Source organism: Prinia subflava, chromosome 14 (genome assembly GCF_021018805.1).
Source record: "Prinia subflava isolate CZ2003 ecotype Zambia chromosome 14, Cam_Psub_1.2, whole genome shotgun sequence".
In the NCBI taxonomy this organism is placed as follows: Eukaryota; Metazoa; Chordata; class Aves; order Passeriformes; family Cisticolidae; genus Prinia; species Prinia subflava.
Window position 1 is genome coordinate 4,285,931 of NC_086260.1, and position 25,704 is coordinate 4,311,634.

The 25,704-nt window shown below is 40.4% G+C and overlaps 1 protein-coding gene across 2 annotated transcripts in view; it reads left to right on the forward strand.

Moving 5' to 3' along the window:
- The first annotated feature begins 5,033 nt into the window (after positions 1-5,033).
- The window catches only part of MDFIC2 (MyoD family inhibitor domain containing 2), a 43,914-nt gene continuing 23,243 nt past the window's right edge, over positions 5,034-25,704 (forward strand). The window contains exon 1 of one of the 2 annotated variants that reach the window (XM_063411937.1): positions 5,034-6,163. In XM_063411937.1, coding sequence (XP_063268007.1) covers positions 5,970-6,163 — 194 coding nt within the window. In that variant the 5' untranslated portion in view covers positions 5,034-5,969. The remainder of the gene's footprint in view (positions 6,164-25,704) is intronic. The other variant, XM_063411936.1, reaches the window with a different exon arrangement.

The window sequence follows — 25,704 nt, forward strand, 5'->3', positions numbered from 1 at the left end:
CAGTAGCATTAAAAAGGAAAACAACAGGTTACATTGCTGTGCTGCAGAACAGAACCTGGGGAAGGGCATGGATTATAAACCAAACACAAGTCAGCAATTTAATGCTGTCATGAAAGAGACAAACCTCACTCTGGGAGGTGTAGACAGGAGGAAAGCTTGTAAAACATGCCAGTAACCTCAGTGCTCTGTCCCACGTGGGCAAGGCCTTGGGAGGAACGTGGCCCCTTCTGGAGACCTCGTCACAGGAAGGTGACACTCCAGCAAAAGCCATGACCACAGGCTGAAGAACGGGATCTAAATGTAAGTACTGATAAAAACTGAGGGGACATGTGACATTCCTTCACCTGCTGTGAGGGTTGTTGCAAAGGGATGGGAAACTCAGCTTTGCATGAGCATTTTAGAAAGGATAAGAGTTATGGGTTAAATCTACAGTGAAGGAGAAGTTAGGATAGACATCATGAGAAGTTTATGTATTTGTTACCAGGATTGAAAAGCACTGGACTGCCTGGAAAGGGCATGTGCCTGAGTGTCTTCACAGGTCTTCAAGGACAGCTTGTCTGAGCATTGGCAAGACAATCCTGCATTGAGCTACACAAGGAGAAGACAGTGAAAACATTCAGCTGGCATTGTTGCAATAATCCAAGATATCCAGCTCCTAGACAGCAGTAAAGAACTGTTTCAATGCAGACATTACCTTCTGCATTGTTACACCTGTACACTCCTGTAAAAATCCTGTAACTCTGGTTGGCTACACTTCTATGAGATCGTCACATTCCTGTCTCACCTATACCACTACATACTGTGATACAGCAGCAATTATTCAGGTTATTTTCTATCTCATCATAACAACTCTGTCCCAGTTTTTACTGTAATGCCCAAGAAACTTTCAATTATTTGTCCAAAAGTCTCCTGTAGCAGGGATGGATCCCTCCAGGTCAAGGGACACAAGGGGCCTGTTCCAGCTGCCTTTCCAAATGCACCAAACTGAGCCTATAAAATGTCAAATCACCCTGTAATACACTATACACCCATGTTTTGAAAACCTTTTGAATTTAAGATCCTGTCCACCCAAATGACAGGGCAAAGCAGAAGGATCTTTAAAGACAGCACACACAGAGGTCATGGAGAACGTGGCCCATGATGGGCAAAACACCACAGAGCATGGGAGGATTTCCTGCTACAGGCCAGGACTTACAGAGGCACATAGTAGTGTGTTACATACCTTTCATTTTACTACAAGCTTAGTTACTACTTGTATGGCACATAGCTTGTATGTTACTACAAACTCATTGTCAACTCTGAATTTTGACTGGTAGGAGAGACAATGGCCCAGGCCACCACTGCATTCAGAGACCCAGCTTGGATGGGGCTTTCATGGCTCCAGGGCTACTGACAGGGTCCCTCTGCCTTCCTCGTCCCAGCACCACACTCATCCTCAAATCCATTTCACACTGGAGCTTCATCCTCTTTTCCCAGCACTGTCCCAGTTGTCACTTTTTCACACAGACACAGACAACAAAAGATGTGCACACTGTCTCTTTTTCTTACTGCTTGGTGGAAATATGAACCATTCTTAATTTCACTTGTTTGGGCTTTCTCCATGGTATTGGTGACCTCTATACTAACCTGCCTTTGCAACCCTTTTCAAGGTTTTATTCCATCCTCCAGCCTAAACACATTCCCAGACTTTCACTGACCTACAGTGGCACTGAGCAGAAAAGTGAAATAATGCCCAGTATCTCCTGTTGCAGGACACAGAATTATTGAAAAGTTATCTGGAGTGTCTACAAGGCAGAGTGATGAGGAGTAAAATCCTGTCTTTGTACTGCTCTGGGTCTCTGCAGCATATAGATCATTTGTCAGTGCCAGTTTGAGGTAGTCTCTCTAAACAGCCTGTTTTGCATTTGAAGCACTCACAGGACATGATGGTTCGGCTAAAAAACCATGCATTTTACATGAAATCACCAGGATAATTTGGCTGTATATCGTGTTCCCACAACTTAATATTCTACCTACAGATGCATGATCAAGAAGAGATTCCTTAACTTTGACAGGGCACATCACATTATACTCACTTTATTATTGGAAATGATCACCCCAGGGTGCAAAAGGGAGCAAAGACATAGTTCCATCATACCTTTTTTTTTTTTTTAATAAACCACATTTACTGCAGTGTGGGGTATTCCAAAGCTACAGAGCGCCACTTGCCAGTGGACAAGGGGCTATATTTTACCTGGATTGTGCAAGAAAGAAGTAAGTCCTTAATTTAATGCTGAACTGTGTAAAATTCACGCTGGAAAATTCAACTTTTAGGCACACAGTTCATATCCTCCAGTAAAAAGTAATTTCAGGTAGTGAAATTAAATATTTTAAATGCTGTACTCATAGATGTAACCAAAAACTCTCCTTGCTATGGCTGCACATCCTCCCTTGTACTCAGGACAGGATCCAGTACTGGATCCCCGACCTTAACATTAAGGAAACTTAAACAGTTTTGATGAACCAACAATGAGATTTTTTCCCTCTGCTTTGATGGTTATTACAACCAATTGAAGTTTCCTTTTCTCCAACTCTGCGAAGACTTGACTGCAGTCCCAGTTGAGCAGACCAGAAAAATATACTCTTGAATCTCAACAAGCATTTGATACAGTACATTTATCTGGGAACTGATTGATACCACATCTATTTTGGCATTATGATTTTTATTTTTAATCTTGCATTTAAATACCCTATTTCACAACCTGGAAGGAAAGTGAACATGGGATGGCCCATAGATATTTAGTAGCTATAAAATAAAATCTATAAAATGAAAGTGAAATGAATTATCAAACCATAAACTAAAGTTCGGTGTTTAAAATGGGCCAGGGCTTTAAAAATTCAATTACAGCTTTAACAGAAACAAGTTTACTCAATATTTTAATAACCTTCTCTCCTAATGTTTTTTCTTTGCAAAGCCTGGCATTACTGAGGATGTATGGCAAGGTTGCCTTTCCTCTAACTACTTTAAGATTGATTAGGAAACAGAAATATTGATGCATTTATCCAAAATAACTTAATTAAATGAAGCAAAAAATAGTGCACAGGAAAATGTCTCAGTAGAAAACTGGAGCTGATCAAGATTATTAAAGGTTATATTTAATATTCCTGGACTGACAACATTAAGACCACTAATTGAATATCAGTAATGGAGAATACAAAGAGTAAGAAAGTTATTTAATGTTTTCTTAACTCACTAGTGGGTTATTTCATGTTCAGTAACTTCTGCAAGTTTACAAGCTACCAACACTCAGGGGTCCTGCAGGGCATGTCAGGACAGCAGGTGAAGAGAACATCCCAGAGCACAAATCTGCATTACCTTTGTTGAAGCTCAAATACAAAGGTATAAAACCCGATGGAGAGGCAGGTCTGTGTTTTCTCGGTGTTGTCAAACTGGTACTGTCATGTTTTGGGGGATACATTCAGCAATGGGCTCTCTCCAAGCCCCACTGGCTGTTCCTGGAGGCTGAGCCCAGGCTCAATCCTGGCTCCTGCTGGCTTCAAAGAGAGTTGAAATGACAAAACCTCTGTAGGACAAGACCTCAGGGGCTGTTATCCCAAGCCACAGCAGTTTTCAGGTCTGTGGTTTTTGAAGGGTTTTCTTATCTGTTTTACTTTCTTTGGGAAAGGCATTAGGATTTTGACAAAACCTCTAGAAAAACAGTGAGGATGTGCCAGATGAACTGGAGAACTCTCACTCTAGTTTAGTTTGGAAACCACCCATATCTTCATTTTAAACAGTGGCTTCTGAAAAGTAGAGTAGCACCAGATCCAAGTTACAATCAGAGAGGTTCAGACTGCTCAGTGTGGAGCCCAGATGATTTTATTAGGACCCACCAGAAACTCCACAGCCTGACAAATCCAGCTGAAGAACCAGAGCCACTGATCAATTTAAAACACTGCAGATGCAGCGTGGAAAAATAGGTGTTTCTAGGAGAATAAAGACCTGCAGTTGAAAAGACATGATTCTCAAAGCTGCATCCAAAAAGAATGGAAAAAAGGACCTTAAAATACTACCCCTAGAGTTTCCTCCCCTGTGGTTGCAATTGTTTCTGAAGTACCCTGCTTAAAATAGGTTTTCAAACCATGCAAGACTAATCATTGCAATTTGGAGAGGTAAGTAGGCACTTAGCATGCAGTTCACAATTAGCTAAAGATGGTAGAAGAATCTCAGTCAGGTTGGCACAGGAGATTAAAAAAAAAAAGAAAGAAAACATTTTTTTCTAGCAAGAATGACATGTGATAGGAGAATAGAGGAAGATAATTGTCATAACAAAGAGAATATGTTATTATTTATTGGCCACACTTAAGCACTGGAATCCTGGATTATAGTATCTGGTGACAAATGCTGCTTGAAATTTTGTAAATATCACTTAAAAAGTATGATAAATGAGTAATTCTGCACCTACTCCACAACCAACCCTTTCAAAATTCAGTTCTGGGAAGCAGAGTGACTTTTTTTGTCCTATATGAAAAGATTAAATGCCTGAGCACCCTAAAATCTTGTTCTCTTTAGGCTTCACCTTACTACTATTACCATGAGAGCAATGTTGCTGGTGACTAAGGCAAAAGAATTTTTAAAACCAGATAACAAACTGAACTTTTTAGTGCCTCCAAGGTGTGGCACAGCCCACCCAGGGGGTCCCCTGCCCCCTTGTGCTGCTGTCCAGCCCACCCAGCCTTGTGCTGTTCCCAGCAGGGACCACTCAGCCCAGGGGCACTGGAGGGAAGGGCTGAGCTGCCCTTCACCCTCCTGAATGGGATGGGTCACAGCACTCAGCTCCCCACGGGCTGAGACCCTTTCTCTGCCAAAGTGACAGCTGTAAATAGATATTTAGTGTCTAATTTCTATATCCTTCAGTATCTTATATTTAGCCAAAACCATGACACATTTATCTGATTTGTTGCTATTAATTTCCTGATTCTCTTTCTATTTTCTTCCTCCTCTCACAGATTCACTGGGTTATGAACTGCAGTAATAACATATCCAAACCAAATTTTTCCTATTTGAAAAGCTTCTAATATTTATTTATTTTTTCATCACTCCACCAGTACTGGGATGCTGATTGCCCTCTTCCTTCCCTACCCTCCCCAGCTCTAGAAGTGCATGCAAACAACAACGTGGGGGGGGTGGGGAAGAAAAATCCCCAAAACCCTCAGCAGTTAAGTTGGCTGGTGCTGGCAGCAAGACAAATCTGGCACCACACAGCAGGCAGGCAGAGAGTGCAGTGCTCATCCTTTCTGTTTGCAGAGTGTGGGGATGCTGGACACCAACACCCGGCGAGGGATCCGGCCAAAAGCTGCTCTCCTCGGAGCCTGAACCCCGCTGCTCTCTGCCCCGGGTGGGAGACACAGGTAAAAACAGAGAATTGCTTGAGCTGCCTGCGTTCAGTGGCAATAGAGAGCAGCCAGGAGGAGAAGCCCAGGCTGCCTAATCTCATTCCTAGCAGCAAGCCACAGTGCAGGGGCTGTGCACGCAATGCCCTCAGGTACCGGCACTTGGTAGGGATTCTTTGCATTACAGCAAATAAATTGGTGCAAGAGGCAGTAAAGGTTTTTCTTTTTTTTTTTTTTTTTTAAGGGGGTACAGTTTGTTCAAGTTACCTTTATAAATATTTATTACTATTTATATAATTATAGCTCTCTGAGAGCAGGCTTTACAGCAACTTTGAGCCACAATAAACAGGCAGCCTGGATGCCTCCTCCTCAGGCTGACCGTCCCTATTCTATGTGTTATATGTTTATCTATTACCACCATGCTTCGAGCTTATAATTTATTTCATAATGTAATTTATAGTTACATTAAAAAAGCATCCCTCTGCAAACAGCAGCCATGTAATATTGATAAAGCATTTAGGGACAGAACATAAATTCAACGGCTCAGATATTATGCAGTATCAATAATCTGCAGGGAAAAAAGTGTCTGTGTAAGTATGCACAATTTATTATGGCAGGAACCTAAACAGAGAACATCTTTCTCTGTCAAACTTTCTTTAAGAGAACTTGACATCCCTGAATTCTTTTCCCTCCCACAGATGTCAGAGGACAAGACAGACAAGGTAAAAATCAAAGCAGCTGAAAGTTTTGAACATGACAAGCAAAATATTTCTTGGCTGAAAAAAGGTAAGTTGCTTTGAGTTATTAGTTACTGGTTTGTGTTCAGACATTTCTTTTTTTCTCAGAAAAAAAAAATTGGATTGAATATGGCCTGAAATTTCTACCATAAAAATTCTTTCCTTGACTTTTGTGCAATATGCTCATACAATTTCTTTTGGTACAGAAAGGCCTAAATTACCAAATTGTAAAGCAACCTGAAAATCATTTTTCTAATGTCCTTGAATTCCTGGGAAAGTTTTATTTGACCTGAACTACAAGAATGGATGATGATCTTACTTCTGATTAAAAACTTTTAGTAACTAAAACTATTACTGAATTGGATTAATATTATTAACTATTATTAATAATTATTCTCTCAAACCTGAGTAAAGATCAAGCCTGAATCTTTGGATTTGGCAGTGTTTTATCTTTGAATAAAGTAACATCAGTTGTCAGCGCTTTGGATGTAGAGAAACACAGACCCTCAAATGTAGAGAGGTCATAAAAGACAATTATGGGGACCTTTTAGGTTTAAAAGGCTGAAAAAGAAAGGATGTTAAGTAAGTAATTTGCAACAAATACCAGTATTTCAAATACTACATTCAATTTGTTAAGCTACTTTTTTCAAAAAAAAAGAAAAAATTGGAAAGATTTCCCTGTTGTTTGTAACCATAAAGAAGGAAGGTTTTTAGGATATATTTCTTGCTGAAAAAAAAATGATTTGCCAAGTTAGAACACAGCCTATTACATCTTTATGCAAATTTATTGGTCATAGAAGAATCCCCTTTATTATTTTTATTACAGACAAGTAGGATTTGAATTAAACAGAAGTTCCAAGAGTAGGCTTTCAAGACGCACAAGATTGAAATTACATGTCCATGGCTGGGTGCTAATTACGGTTTTTAATGAGAACAGTTGTATTCTAATCCTAAAAAAAATAACTTGGGAAGACTCAACAAGTGACCTCATGTTTTGAAAGCACCAACTATGGGGGTATTGAGCAAAAAGCACATTTATAGCCACTGCTATGTCATCTATAAGATGTGCATCACTATTTTAAGCTCGCACCATTAGTTGTACGTTAGATCTTTTATTTGCAAAGGAGTTTGCAGCAAAGCAGGCCTGAATTAATGTCCCTGCCTCGCATCCTTCCACATGGATGCAGCATTTGCACAAAATGGAAAGCCCTGGAGCAGGGGGAGCAGACCTGGCCTGGCTGGACACCCAAAGTCCTCTGCTTGCACGGGCTCAGTTCACTCAGCCACAACTCAGCAAGCAGAAACTTTGTAGTTGGAGTGTCCCAGAGAGGGATGAAGCTGAGTGAGCAAACACCAAACAGCCAACTGGACTGAGTGTTTATTCCATCACTAGAGAGTAGAACACGAGAGATTTGCAACTTTACACAGGGATATAAAAGTCCAGAGGACTTTAGCATGTCTCTGAGCAGGGTAAGACTGATGGCAGGGCCCTCAGAGTCCCATCTTGTTATTTGGCCTCTGGTCCAGACCTGCAGCAGGAGCCAGGTACATCCCTCAGAGCTGCAGGCTACCTGAGCTCATTTCGCTTAGGGACCCTTCACAAGGGATTATTTCTCCCGTTCCAAAGGAGACCCCATGCAGAATTTCAGGATGATTAGCAATGTTTAAATTGTTCTTTGCTTGGAGGAGCTACAGCCTCTCAGAAAGAGCCAAGGGCTGACTATTGGCTCTTCTTTCCAAAGTGCCACAGAGCAGAATTGGGCCTTGAAGATCTTCTACAGCAGCTGAGTCAATAACTGAATGTGTCTCATGAGGGAAGCAAATTTTCCTTGAAATAAGAATATGGAAATTATTTTGTCTTAAATTGAAGTTTGTTTTTTTTTAAAAAAAAATGTTGTTGTTTCTGTGCTTTAAGCACTTCTGTGGTATGCACTGGGATTTTAGAATATGGTGAAACAAATTGTCTGGAGCAGAAGCTTAACTTCTATGTTTAAATGTTTTAAAAATACCTCATGTATAGATTTCAGGCATTCCAATAAACAAAGAATTGTGGAGAACAGACTTGTACTGTTTCCATCAGGCACAGTAAGAAGACTATATGTTCTTTTAGCATCCAGTGTTAAAGAAAAGTTATTTTTATTCATGGCTTTGTATTGATTATTTGTTCCTTCTAAAAGAAACAATCATGAACCACATAGTATCAGAAATAAACAACTAGGCTGTGGTTTTAGTGCCTTTCCTAGACTTCAGTTTTTCCTAATGCTTTGCAAAGTAAAAGCTCGTGGACTGGTTGTACGGTGGGTCAGCAGCAAAATAAGGTATCTATAAATTTTTGTTTTCTTTCAGCATTAGAAACTTTAATCAGGGCAGGAGGGGGTTGATCTGGCTGCCAATTATTTATCTCCTACTTTTCTTGGAAGAAGATAATTTACTTCTGTCTAGAACCCTCTAAGAGCAGAAATCAAAGCCTCATTCTGAGGGAGAACTTCCCAAAGCGGAAGAGAAACCAAAACAGCCTTGTCAAAAGTATTACAGAAAAACAGCAGTCTGGGCATCTAGGGTTGTATCTGATCAGCAGGAAGAGAACAAACAGTTGAGATCATGGCTCTCTCTAAATAAGTCATTTTTACTCACTGATGTGCCCTCTCACCCCTGCCACGGGTGCACAAGGAAACTGATGGCAGTTAAAGATGACACAGGACAAAAATGTTGCACAAGTCAGCACAGTCTGGGACAGACACATGTACATAATCATGGCCTTGGTCTGTATTTTTTTAAAAGGACAATGACAAAAAAATTCTTTTTTGCTTGTAGTACAAGCCTTTTTCTGGTGAAGGGTCCTCTACAGCACCTGCAGAATGTAGAACTATAATGAAATAGTAAACAAAATGCAAACAGGGGAGAAGAGTGTCAAATGTGTTTTCTAGGTTAGCTTACACTTAAAAAAGTCCCAAAAAATCTCTGTCTCTTAAGGCTTTTAGCACTGGGGTCTAGATGTGGATAACATAAAAGACTCCCAGGGCTGAAAGTAAGAACAAGGATGGTGAAATGTTTACAGTCCTATTCCAAGATGTCTCAGGATAAGGAATGTATACAACCAGCAATGTTTCCTGATAGTATGGAATAATCTCCAGGACTATTTATTTCTAAAGATCACACAACAGATGAGAAACCCTGCACTTGGGGGGTATGCATCAGACCATCACATGCAAATCAACCAGAATCTGTATGAATGAGCATGGGGAAAAGGCAGTTCTGCTTGTCTGACCTCAACACTGACATGAACCAACCCAAGGAAAGCCTGGGACATAGCAGCAAAACCAGACAATGACCCCTGTTTTGTGTAGGAGTGGAGACAGTTATTGGTGCTTGCTTCCTCCCATGGGAAGAAGATGGGGGCTGCTGGAAATGGGAGTTAGTTTTGGATGGAGATGTAGAGATCCCCATGTCACCCCTTACAAAACATCAGGGCAGAGTGACACGGGTTCATCTGCCATGAAAAACTGGAGCAGGAATCCTCAGTGCATGTGCTATCCCCATTTATGCACATTTTGCCCTGACATGCACAAAATAACATAAAGGACAGTGCCTAGAATGTGACATGTAAAAATACAGAACAGCCAATATAACTTGAAGATAATATTCGAGAAATGTCCCCTGCAGGGCCTTGCATCCCCACTTGCTTCATGCACTCATGAGATGGAGAGTGAGTGACAGGAAAAGTGGGAAGTGTTTTGAAATTAAAAAAAAAAAGAAAGAAAGAAAGAAAGAAAAAGGGATATTTAAATTAGATGTTAGGAAGAAATTCTTCCCTGAGAGAATGAGAGGCCCTGGCACAGGTTTCCCAGAGCAGCTGTGGCTGCCCCATCCCTGGAAGTATCCAAGGCTAGGCTGGACAGGGCTTGGAGCAGCCTGGGACAGTGAAATGTGTCCCTGCCCATGGCAGAGGATGGAACTGGATGACCTTAAGAGGTCCCTTCCAACCCAAACCATCCCATGACTCTGTGATTCGATGAGGAACAAGCAGATCATCACACCCCAAACAAGAATCCTGTAAGATCTGGCAGCTACACAAGAGATGCCCTTAGAGAGGCAGCACTCAAGGATGAGCAGCACTCCAGGAGCTGACTCTGGGATGGTCCCACCTTGCCCAGCACAGCCACAGCCCTGCCCCTTCCACATGGACCAGTGGCTCCTTCCACCGTGGCAGTGATTTAGTGCCAGATTAGCAGCCATCTGGTGGGAAAGGAGGGAGGTCAAAGCAGAGCTAAGCCCACACCAGCCTCAGCATGTGGCTTTTGGAGCTCCTTAGAAACAAATCTCTTCGTATCCCTCAGTGATTGCAGCCATATGGATAGGTGGGAGCAGGCGGGAGCTTATCTGATGGACATAAAGCTATAAAAGGTGACACTGATTTTGCACAGGGACCACAGTTCACTATTTCTGTATCCCTTGCAAATGCAAGGGGAAAAAAAAAGTTTGAGGGCCTCACACTGCCCTCCCATGGTTTCATCCCAAACTGGCCACGGCAGCCCAGGAACGCAGATCCAAGTCACACAGAAATGAAATTTCATTTCAGGATATTTTCACACAAAGCCCTCCTGTTTTATGCTGCCCAGCTGTGTACACAAATGCCCTCCATATATAACTTCCAGTGAAAAGTTAATGAAATGGCTTCCTTGCTCTCTTGCCAAAAATATAACTGAAAGTCTAATCTCAAGACTTTCTCCAAAATAGCCCCTTTTTGCACTAAAATTCTCATAAATCAGAAACATTTTTGTCTAAAATAAGCCTGTTTTCATTGTCTTGCAAATAGTAAAAAGTCTAGCCCCAATTTCTTTAATCCACTGCTCCAGCCAGCAGATTTTCACTGTAGGGTAAAATTCAGCCCAGTACTGAGGGTCAGTGCAAGGTCAGCACTTAAACCATAAAATAGGGCTTAAGTGGTAAATAGAGCCTCTGTTCAGGATTATATTTCACCCCTTAAAAGGACTACAGTTCATATGAAAAGAGAGATTTACCCATATTGTAGACCTGGCTGTAGTGACATTATTGAAATAATAACTTACTCCAGTATTAATCCCATTGGGTGAGACTGGGCCACATTTCTTTGTGACACATCCCAACACAGGAGCAGACTATCCCTGACTTTGCCAAAACTTCCCACAGCCTGGTCCTGGGATAAGAGGAAAACCTAAAATTTCCCATAGCCTGGTCCTGGGATACGAGGAAAACCTTCCTATATGGCAGCACTCAAAAATGCCTTTTTCCAAGAACACTCCTCTCCCATTTACCCAGGGGCTTGAAGAGATTTTTACAAACATTAATAAAGTGAGAAGAACACAATGCCACAAGGCAGGTATTGCAGAAGGAGAATTGTCCTGGAGACATTCAGGGAATCTCCCAGTTCTTACAACCTTTCCAGTTCCATCCCTGGTTTGAGGGGATGGAGTAAAAGTACAAGGCTTGTACTTTTCCTGAGACTATTCTCAGCAGAGTGTTTTGATCTGACTTGCATCCCTTCATTTAGGGAGTTAAATGACATATTTAGAATTTCTTCCTAAAATTTCACAAGCCAGTGAATGCAATTTTATATACAAGCTTGGACTCTTGTTTCCTGAATTTTGCTGACTTGGGTCCAGAAGCTTTTTTCACTCTCTTCTTTCAGCCTGAATTAAGTCATTGCATTGAAAAGCTTTACAGAAGACTGATAGCAAAGAAAGACTTCTCAGTTCCATGAAACAGAAAATGCCAAATGCTTCTCAGATGAATGTTCTAATCCAAGCAGACTGTTTCCAGATAAGAACACCACACACACACACAAAAAAAGAGAGCATTTAAAAACTGATGACAAGGATCCCAGGGGGCTCAAATTCCTGGAAGATGCCTTGTCAGCTTCAGGACTATGACCAAATGAATTAATGAAGACAACCCTTCCTTTAAGTTGTAAACCAGCAGATTTAAAGACTCTTCCAATGGAGAAGGAGTATATGAAATCTGCAATGGTCCCAGCTCACCACTCCTAATTACAATGTTATAAACTGAGGGGTCATTGACCTTTGAGCTGGAAGATCCCTGAAGATGTAAGACCTTGGATGTACAGTAAAGACAGGGATACTTCTCTGGGTGATACTGTTAAAGGTTTAAAGTCATGCTCCTGTGTGTGGATATCTGTTATAAAACATACGTGGATGTTTATTTAGGTTTGATTGCCTGAAGTAAATTTGTTCTACAAAGGAAAAGTTTATTTCATTCAACTGCCAGTGCTGGGGAAGAGCTGAATGTAACGTTTCATTCACTGCTGGAAGTTTTCCAGACCAATTCTCTTCTTCGCTATACTTGGGCAAAATATTCAGAATTTTGCCCATCATCGTGTCAATAGAACAAAACACGAAATAACACTACAGACACTCTTTAGTTGTTGAGTATCTCGGCAACATAAACATTGAAGCAGAACTCACATGTCCAAGGGCCTCCATAGCACTTCCTACTTAAGATGGCAAACTGGTGCATGGAAAATCTTAGCCTAAGGGTCAGTGTCAAAGAGATGAATAATTCCATTAAAGAAACAGAGCTGCACTGGCTTGCAAAAAAATCTGATTTGTCCCAGTATGTTTAAGAATAGATACCACTAATCATCTCATGGCATCACTGCAGCAGGAGGAACAAAGCCATGGCTCTTTTTACCACCTCAGTTCATAGAGAGAAGGGTCAAATGCCAAACTGGTCTGCTAGATCTGAGGCAGTGCAAACCCATCACAACAAAAACTATGCAGGCCTGATTTACTTTGAGTTAGAGGGCAGAATAATCATGGGTTATTCCCAGCCAGTCTTCAGGAAGTGTTTTATAGGCCTGGGAGATTACACACTGGTATGTGGAGCCAAACTGACAGTCACAGTCACACAGAGGTGTAGCAAAATCCTTGTTATTGGAGCAGTTCAATGAAATATTCAGATTAAATATAATTAGGTTATGAAAAAAAATAGACTTAGCCTCATCTAAGTGAAGATTTCCAATCATTCTGTAAAATACAACTTCCTCCAAGTGCTCAAGACAAAGTGCTGTGCAGATGGGCTAAATACTGGGCAGGCTGGTGGTCTATTGCTTTTCAAAGATATTACAGGAAAAAAGATCAGAAGTGAAATTAGTTTAAACATTTCTTGTTAGCTGAGATTCAACAGAATTATTTTCCATCTATTTTTTAAATAAGCATTTAGAACTAAATCCAAATGGAAAGGGACATTAAAAGTGACTGCTCTAAATGACCTGTAATAAAATCCTGGACACAAACTCCTTCTCAGAACAGCTTGGTGATCAGATCTGGGACTTCAAATCTGGGCTCAGAGAGCATGAACATATGAGGGTGCTCAGATTCACTCCTTCCAGAAGAACATTCTCATTCCCAGCTTTCAGATACTCTGTGTGATATCATAGTTTGAAGATTCCCAAGTGGCTCTGCTGAGTGACCCCTTCAAGCTCATCGTTCCAGAGAGGGAAGGGCAGGAGGTGGGCTCTAACTCCTGTCAGGGGGAGTATTCAGCTACCAGTAAAAAGCAGAAAATCTTTGAGATTCAACACCCCATCCAACTTTTAATTCCTTGTTTTCTCACCTATCCCTTCACCTTATTGGTCCCTGTTGCCTGACCTCTGTGTGCACTGTATAGAAGGTTGAACCTGGGATCTGCTGCTTGCTGGGCAGAAGGGCACATGCAAAAATGAGGGGCTGAAGCTCTCAGTGTCAGCTCAGTTCCTTAATAACTCCTACTACTCCTACGATTCATCTCTTTGAAGAGAATTGCACAAGGCCTCTTTACCCCCTAAGTGATATTTCAGTGTTGCAGAGATCTTTGTTATCCCCCTAAACTAAATTAATTTTTATTTTATAGGAGTCAAACAGTCTCTCAGGGTCTCTTGATTATATAGTCTCGTTCTAATTTCAGTCTTTAATCTGAATAAACACATTAGAAAAACACAGACACAATTAACTTAATCATAAATTCAGATGGATTGTTTATTATCTGTCTACTTAATGTGCTTATGATTGCAGCAGTTAAACATGATAATGTTGTCTTCTCTCACATATAAATGAATATACACAGCACAGAAACATGCCCAGGAAGAAAAACTTCTCCCTGAATACATCAGTGGGCTCCAGATATAGAGAAGTAGATGCACCACTCACTGCTGTGCTCTACAGAAAAACAAACATTGCCATGATATTGTTGAGACATGAGAGAACTGATTACTGACAGATTCTGTTCTTCTTGCTGAGATAAGTCTACAAACAGCTTCAAATGAAAGAAGATGCTACTGCAGCAGAGATGTAGCTAGGAACACTCTTTGCTTATATCACTGCACCTGCAATTTAAAGTAAATGTGGATTTTGGAAAAAAAAGACCACTCGAGCTCTTCAGAGTAAGATACAGGCCAAATTAGTATCTCCCTACTGAAGAAAGCTCAGACATCAGATTTAGAGAACTTCCTGCTTTATGATCTTCATAAATATAATTGTCTTAAATAGAAGTTAAATCCTTTTGGCACCAAAAATTGTGTTTAGTTACATGCCCATGGCAACTAAAACTTGTGCCAAAATGCTTTCATGTATCCCCAAATGCTTGGATGACAGAATTTAAGTGAAATATGATTCTTCCCGTTCCTACAGCTTATTAATATAATAATATAATTATTTCAAGCATGCATCCAAGTTAAGTTGGTGATTATTACTCAGACTTCTCTGTCACTAGACTAGTTTTGTAATAACCACACAGTATACCACGATAAAGTTCTATTTGCCCTCAGAATATTCACTTTTTAACTAAATTTAAAACCACTGCACTTTTCTCCCCCAAACAAGAACCACTGAAAAGTATCCACTATGAAAGTTCACGGGCAAAGGGGAAGAAGAGGGAGGATAAAAGAATGGAAACTCAAAAGTCAACTCAAGTCTCTTCAGTTTCACTTTCTCAATCGTTTCTCTCATCTATAAATACTAAAACCCCAAATCTCCTTATTAAGAGAAAAAGAAATTGTAGGTTAATTTTGAAGCTCTGAAGTCCATGCTTATATTCCAGGACTGGGTAAAACAATATAAGAGATGAGATTAGGGGAAGAAAGCCAAAAGAATCATAGGAAAAAGCAATTATGGCACCTGGTAGTCATTCTGGCTAGATGACGTGGTGACCAAATTTATTGTCAGCAGATATTTTAAGTGCTTACTATTTAAAAAAATACTATTACTATTATAAAACAAGGCATATAAAATTTAGCACAAAGTATTTGAACTATATCCAGTTCAGTCCCAGCTAAGCAATCTTTTTTCTTTTCCTAGTTTATTTATGATTTAAATAAATAAATAGCCCGTGAGCTTTAGGAAGATATTCACTTCACTCACACTCTTGGTCCCCAACTTTATGATCAGCCCTGTTCCATCAGGAATGGTAAACACTGAGCAAAGAAATTCCAAATAGCAGTGAAAGCTTCCCCAGCTCTGGCTTGGAGGGAATCACCAATTCTTGTAGAAGGATAGTACAGTCCCCATGACTTGAAAATTTTTCATGAAAAATAAATAAAATATAAAAACTCAGCAGTGGTTTTTACAGTATGACACAGCAGTATTACTTGCATTAGGCCAATTTACCACTTATGATAGCAGTAATAGCACTAAAAGCCAATAAAAGCGGTCTGTTCGTTCAGAGATTGGCTTTTATGGCTTATTCTAAATATTATCAAGTGAATCAAAAGCTGTCATTATAGTGTCTAAAAAGCCTTCGTACCTTGTAAGCAAACAGTGTGACTTTGACAAATAATCATTAATATGCCTGTGTGAGACCAGGGCTAAAAGAGAAAGAAAAAGGAAAACCTAATATTTCACTTTACATAAATCATTAAGATCATTACAGTTAAATTTCACACAGAATAAAACAGATTTATATGTAAAATGCCATCGTTTTCCCAGGTTGGGTTTTTTATCTCTGTACATTTTCCTAAAACAAGAACTTGTCAGAACACTGAGAAATGGATGATTTGACTACAATGATGCATCCCCATCAGCTCTGGGAAAACAAATGGAGCACGTGTCTAGGCTGTGTCTTTTGGGCCACATCTAACCTAATCTTCCCTTGACTCTCACCCTGCCTGCCAAAAATTTCTTCATATTCTCCTGCTGATGAACCTTACAGGGGTGGTCTCTCAAGGTCACACCTCCCACGGCCAGACATCCCTGCTGGCTGGCTCCATAATGTCCTCATTTCCTTTTGGATCCCCTTGGGCAGGCATTGCCTGGGCTGACTAGGGACAGGGAGGAAGATGGACGAGGTGGAAACACAGCAGGAGCTTCAGGACACCACATGGGGTGGGACATCTCGGGTGGGACATCTCAGTTGGGAAGGGTGAGCACAGCATCACAAAGGAGTGTAGGTATTGGAAAAGCTGGGCATGGATTGTACAAGAGTTTGAAGATGTAGTCCAGACTTTTCCCAATTAAAGAAAAACTGTTACACACAAAGGAATTAAACTAATAACTATTGTTAATAAAACTACAGTAAAATCCTAGCTGTGCTCACACCACCTGCCCCCTTCTGCTCACAGAATAATTTTTTTGTTCAATGCCAGCAAGAGCATTTGGGAGCCTTGGTTATGTTGAGCATCACATGAGGAGCCTACCCTTAGGTCTGTGGGGCACAGCACCTCCTCAGCCTCCCTTGGGCCCCCAAGTCACCCTCAGTGACCTCTCAGCCACTCTGGCAGACATCCAGGCTGTGGGCACCAGATCGTGGCCAAGAGCCGGGGACAAACTGAGAGCCCTGGGCCACCTCTCAAGTGGCCTTGACTACAAGGCTTGGGCAGCTGGCTCAAGCATTCCTGCCCCCACAGGTAGTGCTGTGCCTCTGGGAGGTTTTTTTGCCCCCTCTATTTACAGTTTTGGGGGCCCCCAGGGATGGCCAGCTGGCACTGGCTGCGTTATGTGATCCACTGCCCAGCTGCACGGAGCACGGGGACAAGCAGGAACATGTGGTGCTGCTCTGCCAGGGGAATTATCCCCCCAGCACGGCCCTTCAACAGCCACGTGTGTTTTGCAGGCAATTTATGAGAGCAGAAAACCAACAGACCTCCCATTTCAAGCTTCTAATTTCATTGGCTGGTTTTTTTTTTCTCCCCATGAAGAACTTTCCAGAAACACTACATTAGAGTGAGTTAGAAAGATCCCAGATAAAAACTGGTACTCAAGGTTTTGCCTAAGGTGTCCTGAGCCATGGTGGGAAGCCTATTAGGATTTACTACCTGCTTGTGTTTATACAAGAAGGGGTGTATTATATTCTTTAAATCTACACCAAGTAGAGCTGCTTCACTTAAAAAAAACTACCCATTGAATAATGGGTATTATCATTTCAACAAAAAAAAGTAAAAAAAGAAACCAGGTAAGAGCTGCTTATCTACTTAGAGTCATAGAATGTTTTGGGACTGAAGTGACCTTAAAAAGACTGTCTTGTTCCCACCACCCTGCCATGTGCACAACCTTACAAGGATAAAAGGACTTGATCCATCTGAACCTCATCCTTCAGGCAGAGTCCAGCAACTACCAAAGTCTCTCCCAGACCCAAAACACAAATTAAACATCTGCTTTTCTATGCCCAGGCTTAGGTGGTTGAACAGAGGGTCAACCATGAAGACCTAGAGAACAGAAGCTGCTCATTGAAATTAATAATGTCAATGTTCCTCTCCCAGCATTTTGCAGTGCTGATTTCAGTCTCCAGCATTCCCATAAAATGGGAGAAAAAGATTTTGCCACTCAAAGATTTGAGTGGTTTTTTCTGTTTGTTTTTCAGGCCATGGGTCTCTAGTGCATGTACTCATCACACAGTTTTCCTGCATTATTTTTCCCAATACATCAATCCCCCCACACTTTAGCCCCACCTTCCTTTCTGTCACACTCAAGTTCTCTGTTACTGCTGAAGAAAATCAGAGCACAGGACACTGCAGGTTGCTGTGCAACCCCAAACTACCCATGCACATGCTGACAAAATGAAAACATCCGATACAATCCTTTAGGCCAAGATTTCAAGAGCAAAGTCACCAAAATTACTCATGGGCCTGAAGTTAGGCTTGTGCTTAGGCCTGTTGCTGAATCTGCTTCTGATAGAAGATGAAGAATGCCTTGGTTTTGATTAGAGGCCACATCTTGGCTATAGTGTTGCCCTGTGTCTAATTGTTGGGTTAGTCAAGAAACTCTATCCTTCCACTTGAGACCACCTGGAGAAACACATTCCCCACCCACCCCCCTAAACTTCTCCCAGGAGCCCAAAACTTGGCATTAATATAATACATATTTTCCATTTTCCCTCCACTAATGAGATGCATTGATATTTTTACCTGCTTGTACTGTATTTTTGTTAATGGGAAATGTTTCAAACACCGTGGGGTAATGGGATATGGGATTATATATTTATTAATCTCCAGAGCACTGTGTAGACCATACCAATAAGTTACAAGCAAACTGGCAGCACAGGGTTTGTGTTCTGGCAGGGAAACTCTCCCAAGCCTTGCCTGTTAGGCTGCATTTGGCTCTGCTTTAAAACTTTATGCTGACCTGGAGCTGCTTGGGTCAACTGTGATGCAAACAGGCTGCACTGACCCCTCTGCTCTGTGTCACAGCTCTCTGACCTGGAGGCCAAGGAGATGCACTCTGAGCAGCTGATCATTATGGGCTGTAACATAATATAGAACACCCTTGCTATATGCAGAGGAAACAGTAAGAAAAAGTTAGTTGTGGTGTGCTTCCATTGACAGAAAAAAAAAAGGTCCTTCCACCCTTGGAGGTTGTGTTAGTATGCAGCGATGTCTAAATCCATCTGAATGTGAGTTTACACCAAATGCTGCAGTCAAATACGCCCTCCACCTTCTCTCCTGCCCCAGTAGGTCAGCCTGGAGTTCTCAGTTTGGTGGCTTTTTACAGAATTAAAGACATTTTTTGCACGACTGAAAGACTGTCACTTGAAGGTGAAGCCTGATTCACCTCCCAACGGAAAATTAGGGAAACTTTGATGGATTTGCCCTCTAATATTCAAGTTTGTGTGCATCAAAAAAAGGAAATAAAAACTAATGAAAAGAGACATTTCCTCTAGGATCAAAGCTGAATTCTTCCAAGAATGGATTCCCAGACTTTACTCAGAAAAAAACCCAGTTGTGAGGTCAAATGATTGACAAAGCCCAGCTCTGCTCAGGCACCTTGTTTTCCCTTATGAGGTAAAAAAACCCAAAAAACCAAAAAAACAAAAAAACCTGACAAATTTTTACTTTTCATTGAGGGTCTCAAATAATTTTCAGCACTTAACCACTAAAGCAGCCTATTTGCTCCATGAAGGTGATTAATAGGAGTGGAGGTGAAGCAATTACTTGGAAGTGTGATTGCTTTAGGTATATGTAATACTTAGATATTCTAAATATCCAGCTTTATGGGTAGCTGAGACCCTTGGCTGCAGTTTCCAGTGCCCAGCACCTCTTAATGAAGATGAACCCTGAAGATGAACTCTGCATATAGCCAAGAAATAAACAGAAATAATTTTAGCACCCAAAATTAATAGCTGTAGATGAGGTAAAAATCACAAAGGACTGACATTGACTTTAATGAGAGAAATGAGCCCTTAATAAAAATGCCAGTACTGAATTGTTAGAATCTGGCTTTCCCTGATTCTCACTCATTTTCTGTTATTTGTTTTATCACTTTTGGGGGGGAAAAAAAAAAGAAAAAAAAAAAAAAAAAAAAAAAGTGGCTACACATAATTTTTGTGCCTGTGATAACCTTGTTTGTTCAACACCAGCCTGTTCAAAATATTGTATTTCATTTTATCAGCTCTGAACTGAAGCCACAGAACTGTTTTGAAACTACACTTTTGTTCCAGAATATAAACATTTTTGAGGCAGATGCTCACAGCTTTGTACACAAATTTTAAGATGTTTACTCCAGGACTGGTCACTCTGATCTCCTCCTCCCATCAGTGTCCCCACTGGAATGCAGGTTTTGTTAAAAATTAGATCTGAATCCTGTAAGAACCTCCCAACCCTGGATTCCCTTGGACTGCCAGGGAGGAGACAGCAGTCACCATTAGCCAGGCACAACACTGGAGTTGTTGGCATGGCTCTTGCCTTGGAATATATGTAAATTGACACTACAGTTATGTAAGCAGCTGATTTTAAACTGCTTTCTTCATCTACATTGCCCAGAACGTACATTATAAAATCCTTATTTTCACTATGGTGAAGACTGCCTAAACTCCAGCTGGATAAAGACTCTATTTGCTTTGTCTAAACAGTGCAAGTTCTCCCATATTCAATGACTACTGGAATTATTGTGTGATCTTTTCAGCTTCTAATGCATATTAATTTGTAATATACAAAACCCTTCAATAAATAATTGTGCAGACTGAATAAAAAAGCAATTTAAACTTTTTCCCCCCCTAACTGGAGACACTTTTTACAAATAGTTCTTTTAAGTAGTCTTAATAGTATCTCTTTAATATTGCCATTAAAATTCACCAGAGTTCAAGAGCAGAGCAAATTTACATCTGTTAAAATAATGGAATTGACACTGATATTACATCATTGCTATTTTAAATAATCATTCTTCATAATTCTAACCTACTTGCTTTAAGTTGCAAATAAAGGGCTTGTTCCTACTTTCATCAGTCGATGGCAAAACTCCCCTTGGCTTTCAGGGAGCAGCACCTAGATTTAGACACAGGGCTGATGTGTTGGGGTTTGACTGCACTCACTAATGCAGCAAAGAATAAATCCCTCTGAAAGAAAAATTACTGGTGAGGGTTCTGTGAGCTCCAGACAGAGGGGATAATTGTACTGGGCTAGTGTGTTCCCAAAAATCACAGAGCTCCACAGACTACTCTGATTTCCAAGGTAGTTACAGTTCTTTTGCTTATTTTCGCAAGAATGTTTTTTGCCATTTTAGTGCAATTTTGTGGTTTTCCTTCCTTAAAATTTTGGGAGAGATTGTTTGAAAAGAAGCATAATGACAACCCTCACAAATTCACTCTCTCTTGGGAGAACATTAGAACTTTCACTGAAATTACGTAAGTGCTCTATGAACAATTCAAACTGAACCTAAAGGAATTAAAAATATACACCATACACAGCTGGAAGGCCACCTAGAAGGTGAATCAACTCTTTCCCTGATGGCAGCAGAAAATGAAGCAAGGATTTTTAAGAAATATTGAGGATAAATGCTATAGCTGACAGTATTTAAAATTGGAGGAAAAAATAGATTTTTCATTATCCATTTAGCACTCAAATGAACACAGTTTTGTACCTGACTTTACCTGAGCTGCTTTTGTGCTCTTCAGAAAAAATAAATCTGTGTCCACATTGCAGCTCATCATCTGTAAAATCACCATAATTCAGCTGTCTGTGTAGACCTCAAGTTTTCAGGGACAGAAACGTTTCACCTGTCTCTGCACTGAGCACTAAGTGTGACAGATTTCTGGCCATGGCAGAAATCACCAGTCACTCCAGCAACTTTGTGCTAATGCACCACTGAAATATGCTGAACATTTACAGGACAATAACCACCAGCTGAGTCCTAACCATAATTTTGCACTGCAGTAACGGGGCTGTTACATGTTATCTGGGAGCCAGAGAACTTTATTAGCCCTGTCATAAAAGCTAAGGCAGAATCAACCCCTTGTCCTAGCACCACTGACACTGCCTATTATAAATAAGATATCCATCAAGCATGCTTAGATCCTAACTGAAATGGCAATTGCCTTGGGTGTCTTTAAGGGTAATTTGATTTAAAAGAAAACCACACGGGAGAACAAAATGTGACCCTTTACTGGGAAGAAAAGCATAAGTAAGCAGCACCATCAAGACCAGGAGGAAACAAATTATTCCAGAAATATCAAGTTTTGAAGAATCTGCAGTGCTGACTTCTTTACTCCACTTGGAATTCCTTATCCATTATATAACTTTCCATTTTCACAGTGGGACACCCGCCCTTATGCTTATTTGTGGAAAAGCTTGAATGTTAGGGGAATATTTTCCAAGCAAGGATGATCAGGCAATTCTCTGCCCTAGGAAGTGTTTCAGGCACTGTCACCTAATGATGTTTAAGGAGAAATGAGAGGGAAAATACCTAAGGGTTTAGCCCACAGAGATTTTCATGTCATGAAGGCTGGGTCTAGGTGAACTGAGATCCTTTGCATCTGCATGACCTGCAATTCTTTTTGGCATCATTCCCCCATGACAGTGGCCTTAACACAAGATTATGTCTGGTGGAACTCAGCCTTCAGGATAGTCCTGAATCTCACAGCAAACCAGGGAAGAGCAAACTAAATGTTACAAATATGGCTTTTAGAAGAAATTTACTTATTTTGTTGTGTCCAACCACACTAATAGAAGGAAACATATACCTGCCATGCCAGACCAGCTGTTGCCACAATTCTTCACCAGTGGAAGGAGGAATCTTCAAACATGCCTATCCCTATCTAATTAAGCCTATATTATACAGACTATTTTATATTATAAACGTACATTCTAGATTCTTCATTCCAACACTATTCTCTTCCAACACTAAAACCTGCTTATCTGAAGAATTCACGCAGCTGAAAAAACTTTCATTGGAAGAAATATGTTCTCATGTCATCTATTTTTGGCTTTCCATGCTGTGACAACAGAGGCTGGCCTGGTGTTTCTATATCTGAACATTTCTCAGGTAGCAGAAGAGCTGCCGCAGATTGCCTGGCACCTGCTCGAGGATGAGGTGAACAGAAAGCAAAGAAAAAGTATTTTTATTTCATCAAGAACGTTTTGGCCAAGCCATATTTGTAGAAGATAAAAACTGAGGAAAGTGTAAACCGATGGGGAATGTAATCTTTTAATATTTTGGGAGCATGAAACGGTGAAATCAGAGTTCAGAACTAGAGCAGATTTAAGATGCAGAGGAACAAGAGTGGCAGGTGCTGGGGAGAAATATCATATTCAGGATAAGCGTTTTCAAGACCTGGTAGTTATATTTTGGTAGTTCTAATCTTCTTTAGATAAAATAATTTCTGAGAAGACAATATAAAAAATACGGAACACAAATGCCAATAGAATCCTACTGCAAGTAGGAAACATCAGGAACAAGCCTATGGCTGCTGAGCTAGGAAAAAAGAATCCAATGTACTTAGATACATTGTCTTTTGCTAATATACTTCTTGAAGATCTGACTTTTTTTAATAGAGCAGCTATTAAGAGAAACTAATTATGATTTTATTTTTAAGGGCCTGGATTTACTCTTACATGTATCATTCCAGCTCAGGAGAAAGACCATTCAAGCAAATGAGATGAGGTTGGTGTAAACGAGTTTAAATGATCACACAAAGGCCTCAGGATATTTATGGATAGCATGAGTCATTCCTGTTCTGGTTGGATGATTGCATCAGTGGGGAATTAGTCTATCATCATGCAGGGGCTGAGCCTCCTTTCTCTTACCTCACCATACATCAGGTAACACTGAGTGAAATTAGTATTTCAGTAGTCTAAAACCTACAAGTTGGTAGAACTGAACCCACAGCCCCAATTCCACACAGTAGTTGTGCACTGACTCTAAAGAAGCTGCCCCATCTAAATCAGGAGATCATCTGGTCTTTCTTCTTCAGTCTGTTTACCTGGAGTAACTTATCAACGTTTAGTAAGACCTGTTTTTCATTTAAAATGTGAAGTAACTGTGGTCAAAGAACACTATTTTTCTAGCCACACATTCCAAAAGGTAGTTTTCCTTCCATCAGTCTCCAGCAACACATCTACAAAGGAGACATTCAATAGGTAACACAAGCTGAACTACTCAGACTCCTTTTTACACTATATGCAGATCTGTGAGACATCTTCAGCAATCCAAGTCTTGGAGTGTTTGGCAAAGATTTCTGAGTAAAAGTAAAACAACTATGCCAGAACCAACAGGATTTTTGCCATTTTAGGCACACACCAGGTTTGGTGGTGCTAGAACAACATGTGATCCATCCATCTTATCTCTAAGAACAAGCAATGCCAGCTATTGGAGAAGCAGGCTCACGAAGTGTTGTGGTGGGCTGCTGTGATTATCTAGAATAGATTATAAGAGGAAGAAATGGCTGGAACATCTCCAGCAACTGTTGGAGCTCCCAAGAAGTTTTTTCCTCACAGTAATGACTTTAAGGCTAATTAGAGGCAGAAAACCAAAATGACAAGTTCCCCAGACACCAGGTGTTTACAGGAAAAGTCTCTTCCCCAGCCAGACACCATCCCTGCTCTCAGCGCTTTCCATGAGCCCGACCAGACAGGAGGTGTTTTACCTCCCCAGTATGTCTGTGCACTTCTCACTTTGGAGAATTGGGAAGGCTTAAAATCACCTTCAGGGTGGAGAAAACCAAGTGTGGATGTTGCTTGGATCCATCTGAGCAAGCTCATGAACTGAGGTTTTTGTGCTGTAGGCAGCCAGAGCATCGTGTCTTGCTGCTCCCCTGTCCCTGCCCAACCAGAAATCCACCTCAAACATGAACTTGGAGAACACTGGATTTAAATAATTCCCAGTGCAGTTTTACTTCCTACCATTCCACCTTTTTCTCAAGGTTTTTAAGCACCAAGCACTGCAAGTATCGTGGTTTCATACTCATGTTGTATTTTGCTGGTAGTGTTTGTCTGCATTAAGTGGTGTTTTTTCTCTTTTCCCACAAATAAGAGATGTCTGCACCACAACAGAACCTTTGGGCAGCTCTATTCATATCTAAAGCCCGTGGATTTTTGGGAGGGGAAAAAAAAAGAAGATTATGTATTTATTCAGAAATTAAATGAGATTAATAATTTTGAAAGCAATTTATAAATAGCAATCAGCCACTGCAATGAAGGTCAAAAGAAAAAGGACACATTAGCAATTGAATCTCTTCCCTTCCTTTAAACTTTTAATGCTGTATACCTGTTAATAATGGGAAATATTCTTCTTCAAGAGTAGCATTTTCAAAAATTGGTAGGATCCTTTTGCTAATTCTAATCTTCTTTTAAAAAAAACAATTTGCTAAAAAGGATTATAAAAAAGCATGAAAATGAAATGCCAATGGAAACGTACAGCCTATACAATAAATAGTTAATGTATTTTCTAAATGAATGATTTAAAACAGCTATTAAAGTAAAGAGAATGAGCTTATGTTTCTAGTAATGACTTCTCTGCCTCAGAATGAAATCTGTAAATCCCTGATTGCAATTTCACATCCCAAAAGAACAAGCAGTCCTGGGACCAATGCTCATTGCCTTTATCATTAATACTAGCACACTACATATGTGATATTTATATGACTGGTTTGAATATTTAGATTTATAATTGTGTATGCTTTATATTTTAAATCCCACACAACCATTCTGTCACAAAAATAAAGCTTTCCTTCAACAAGGCTTTTTTGCACGTACATGCATACATGTATACACAGACTTTCAGTATAACTACAATTTTATTCATAAGAGTGCATAATGATTCAGGCTGTGATTGTTAATAAAAATGCATTTCTAACCATCAAATTTGAGTCTATTATTCTAAGTTAATTGCATTTGCCCTAAAGAGACTTGCGACTGGCTGTC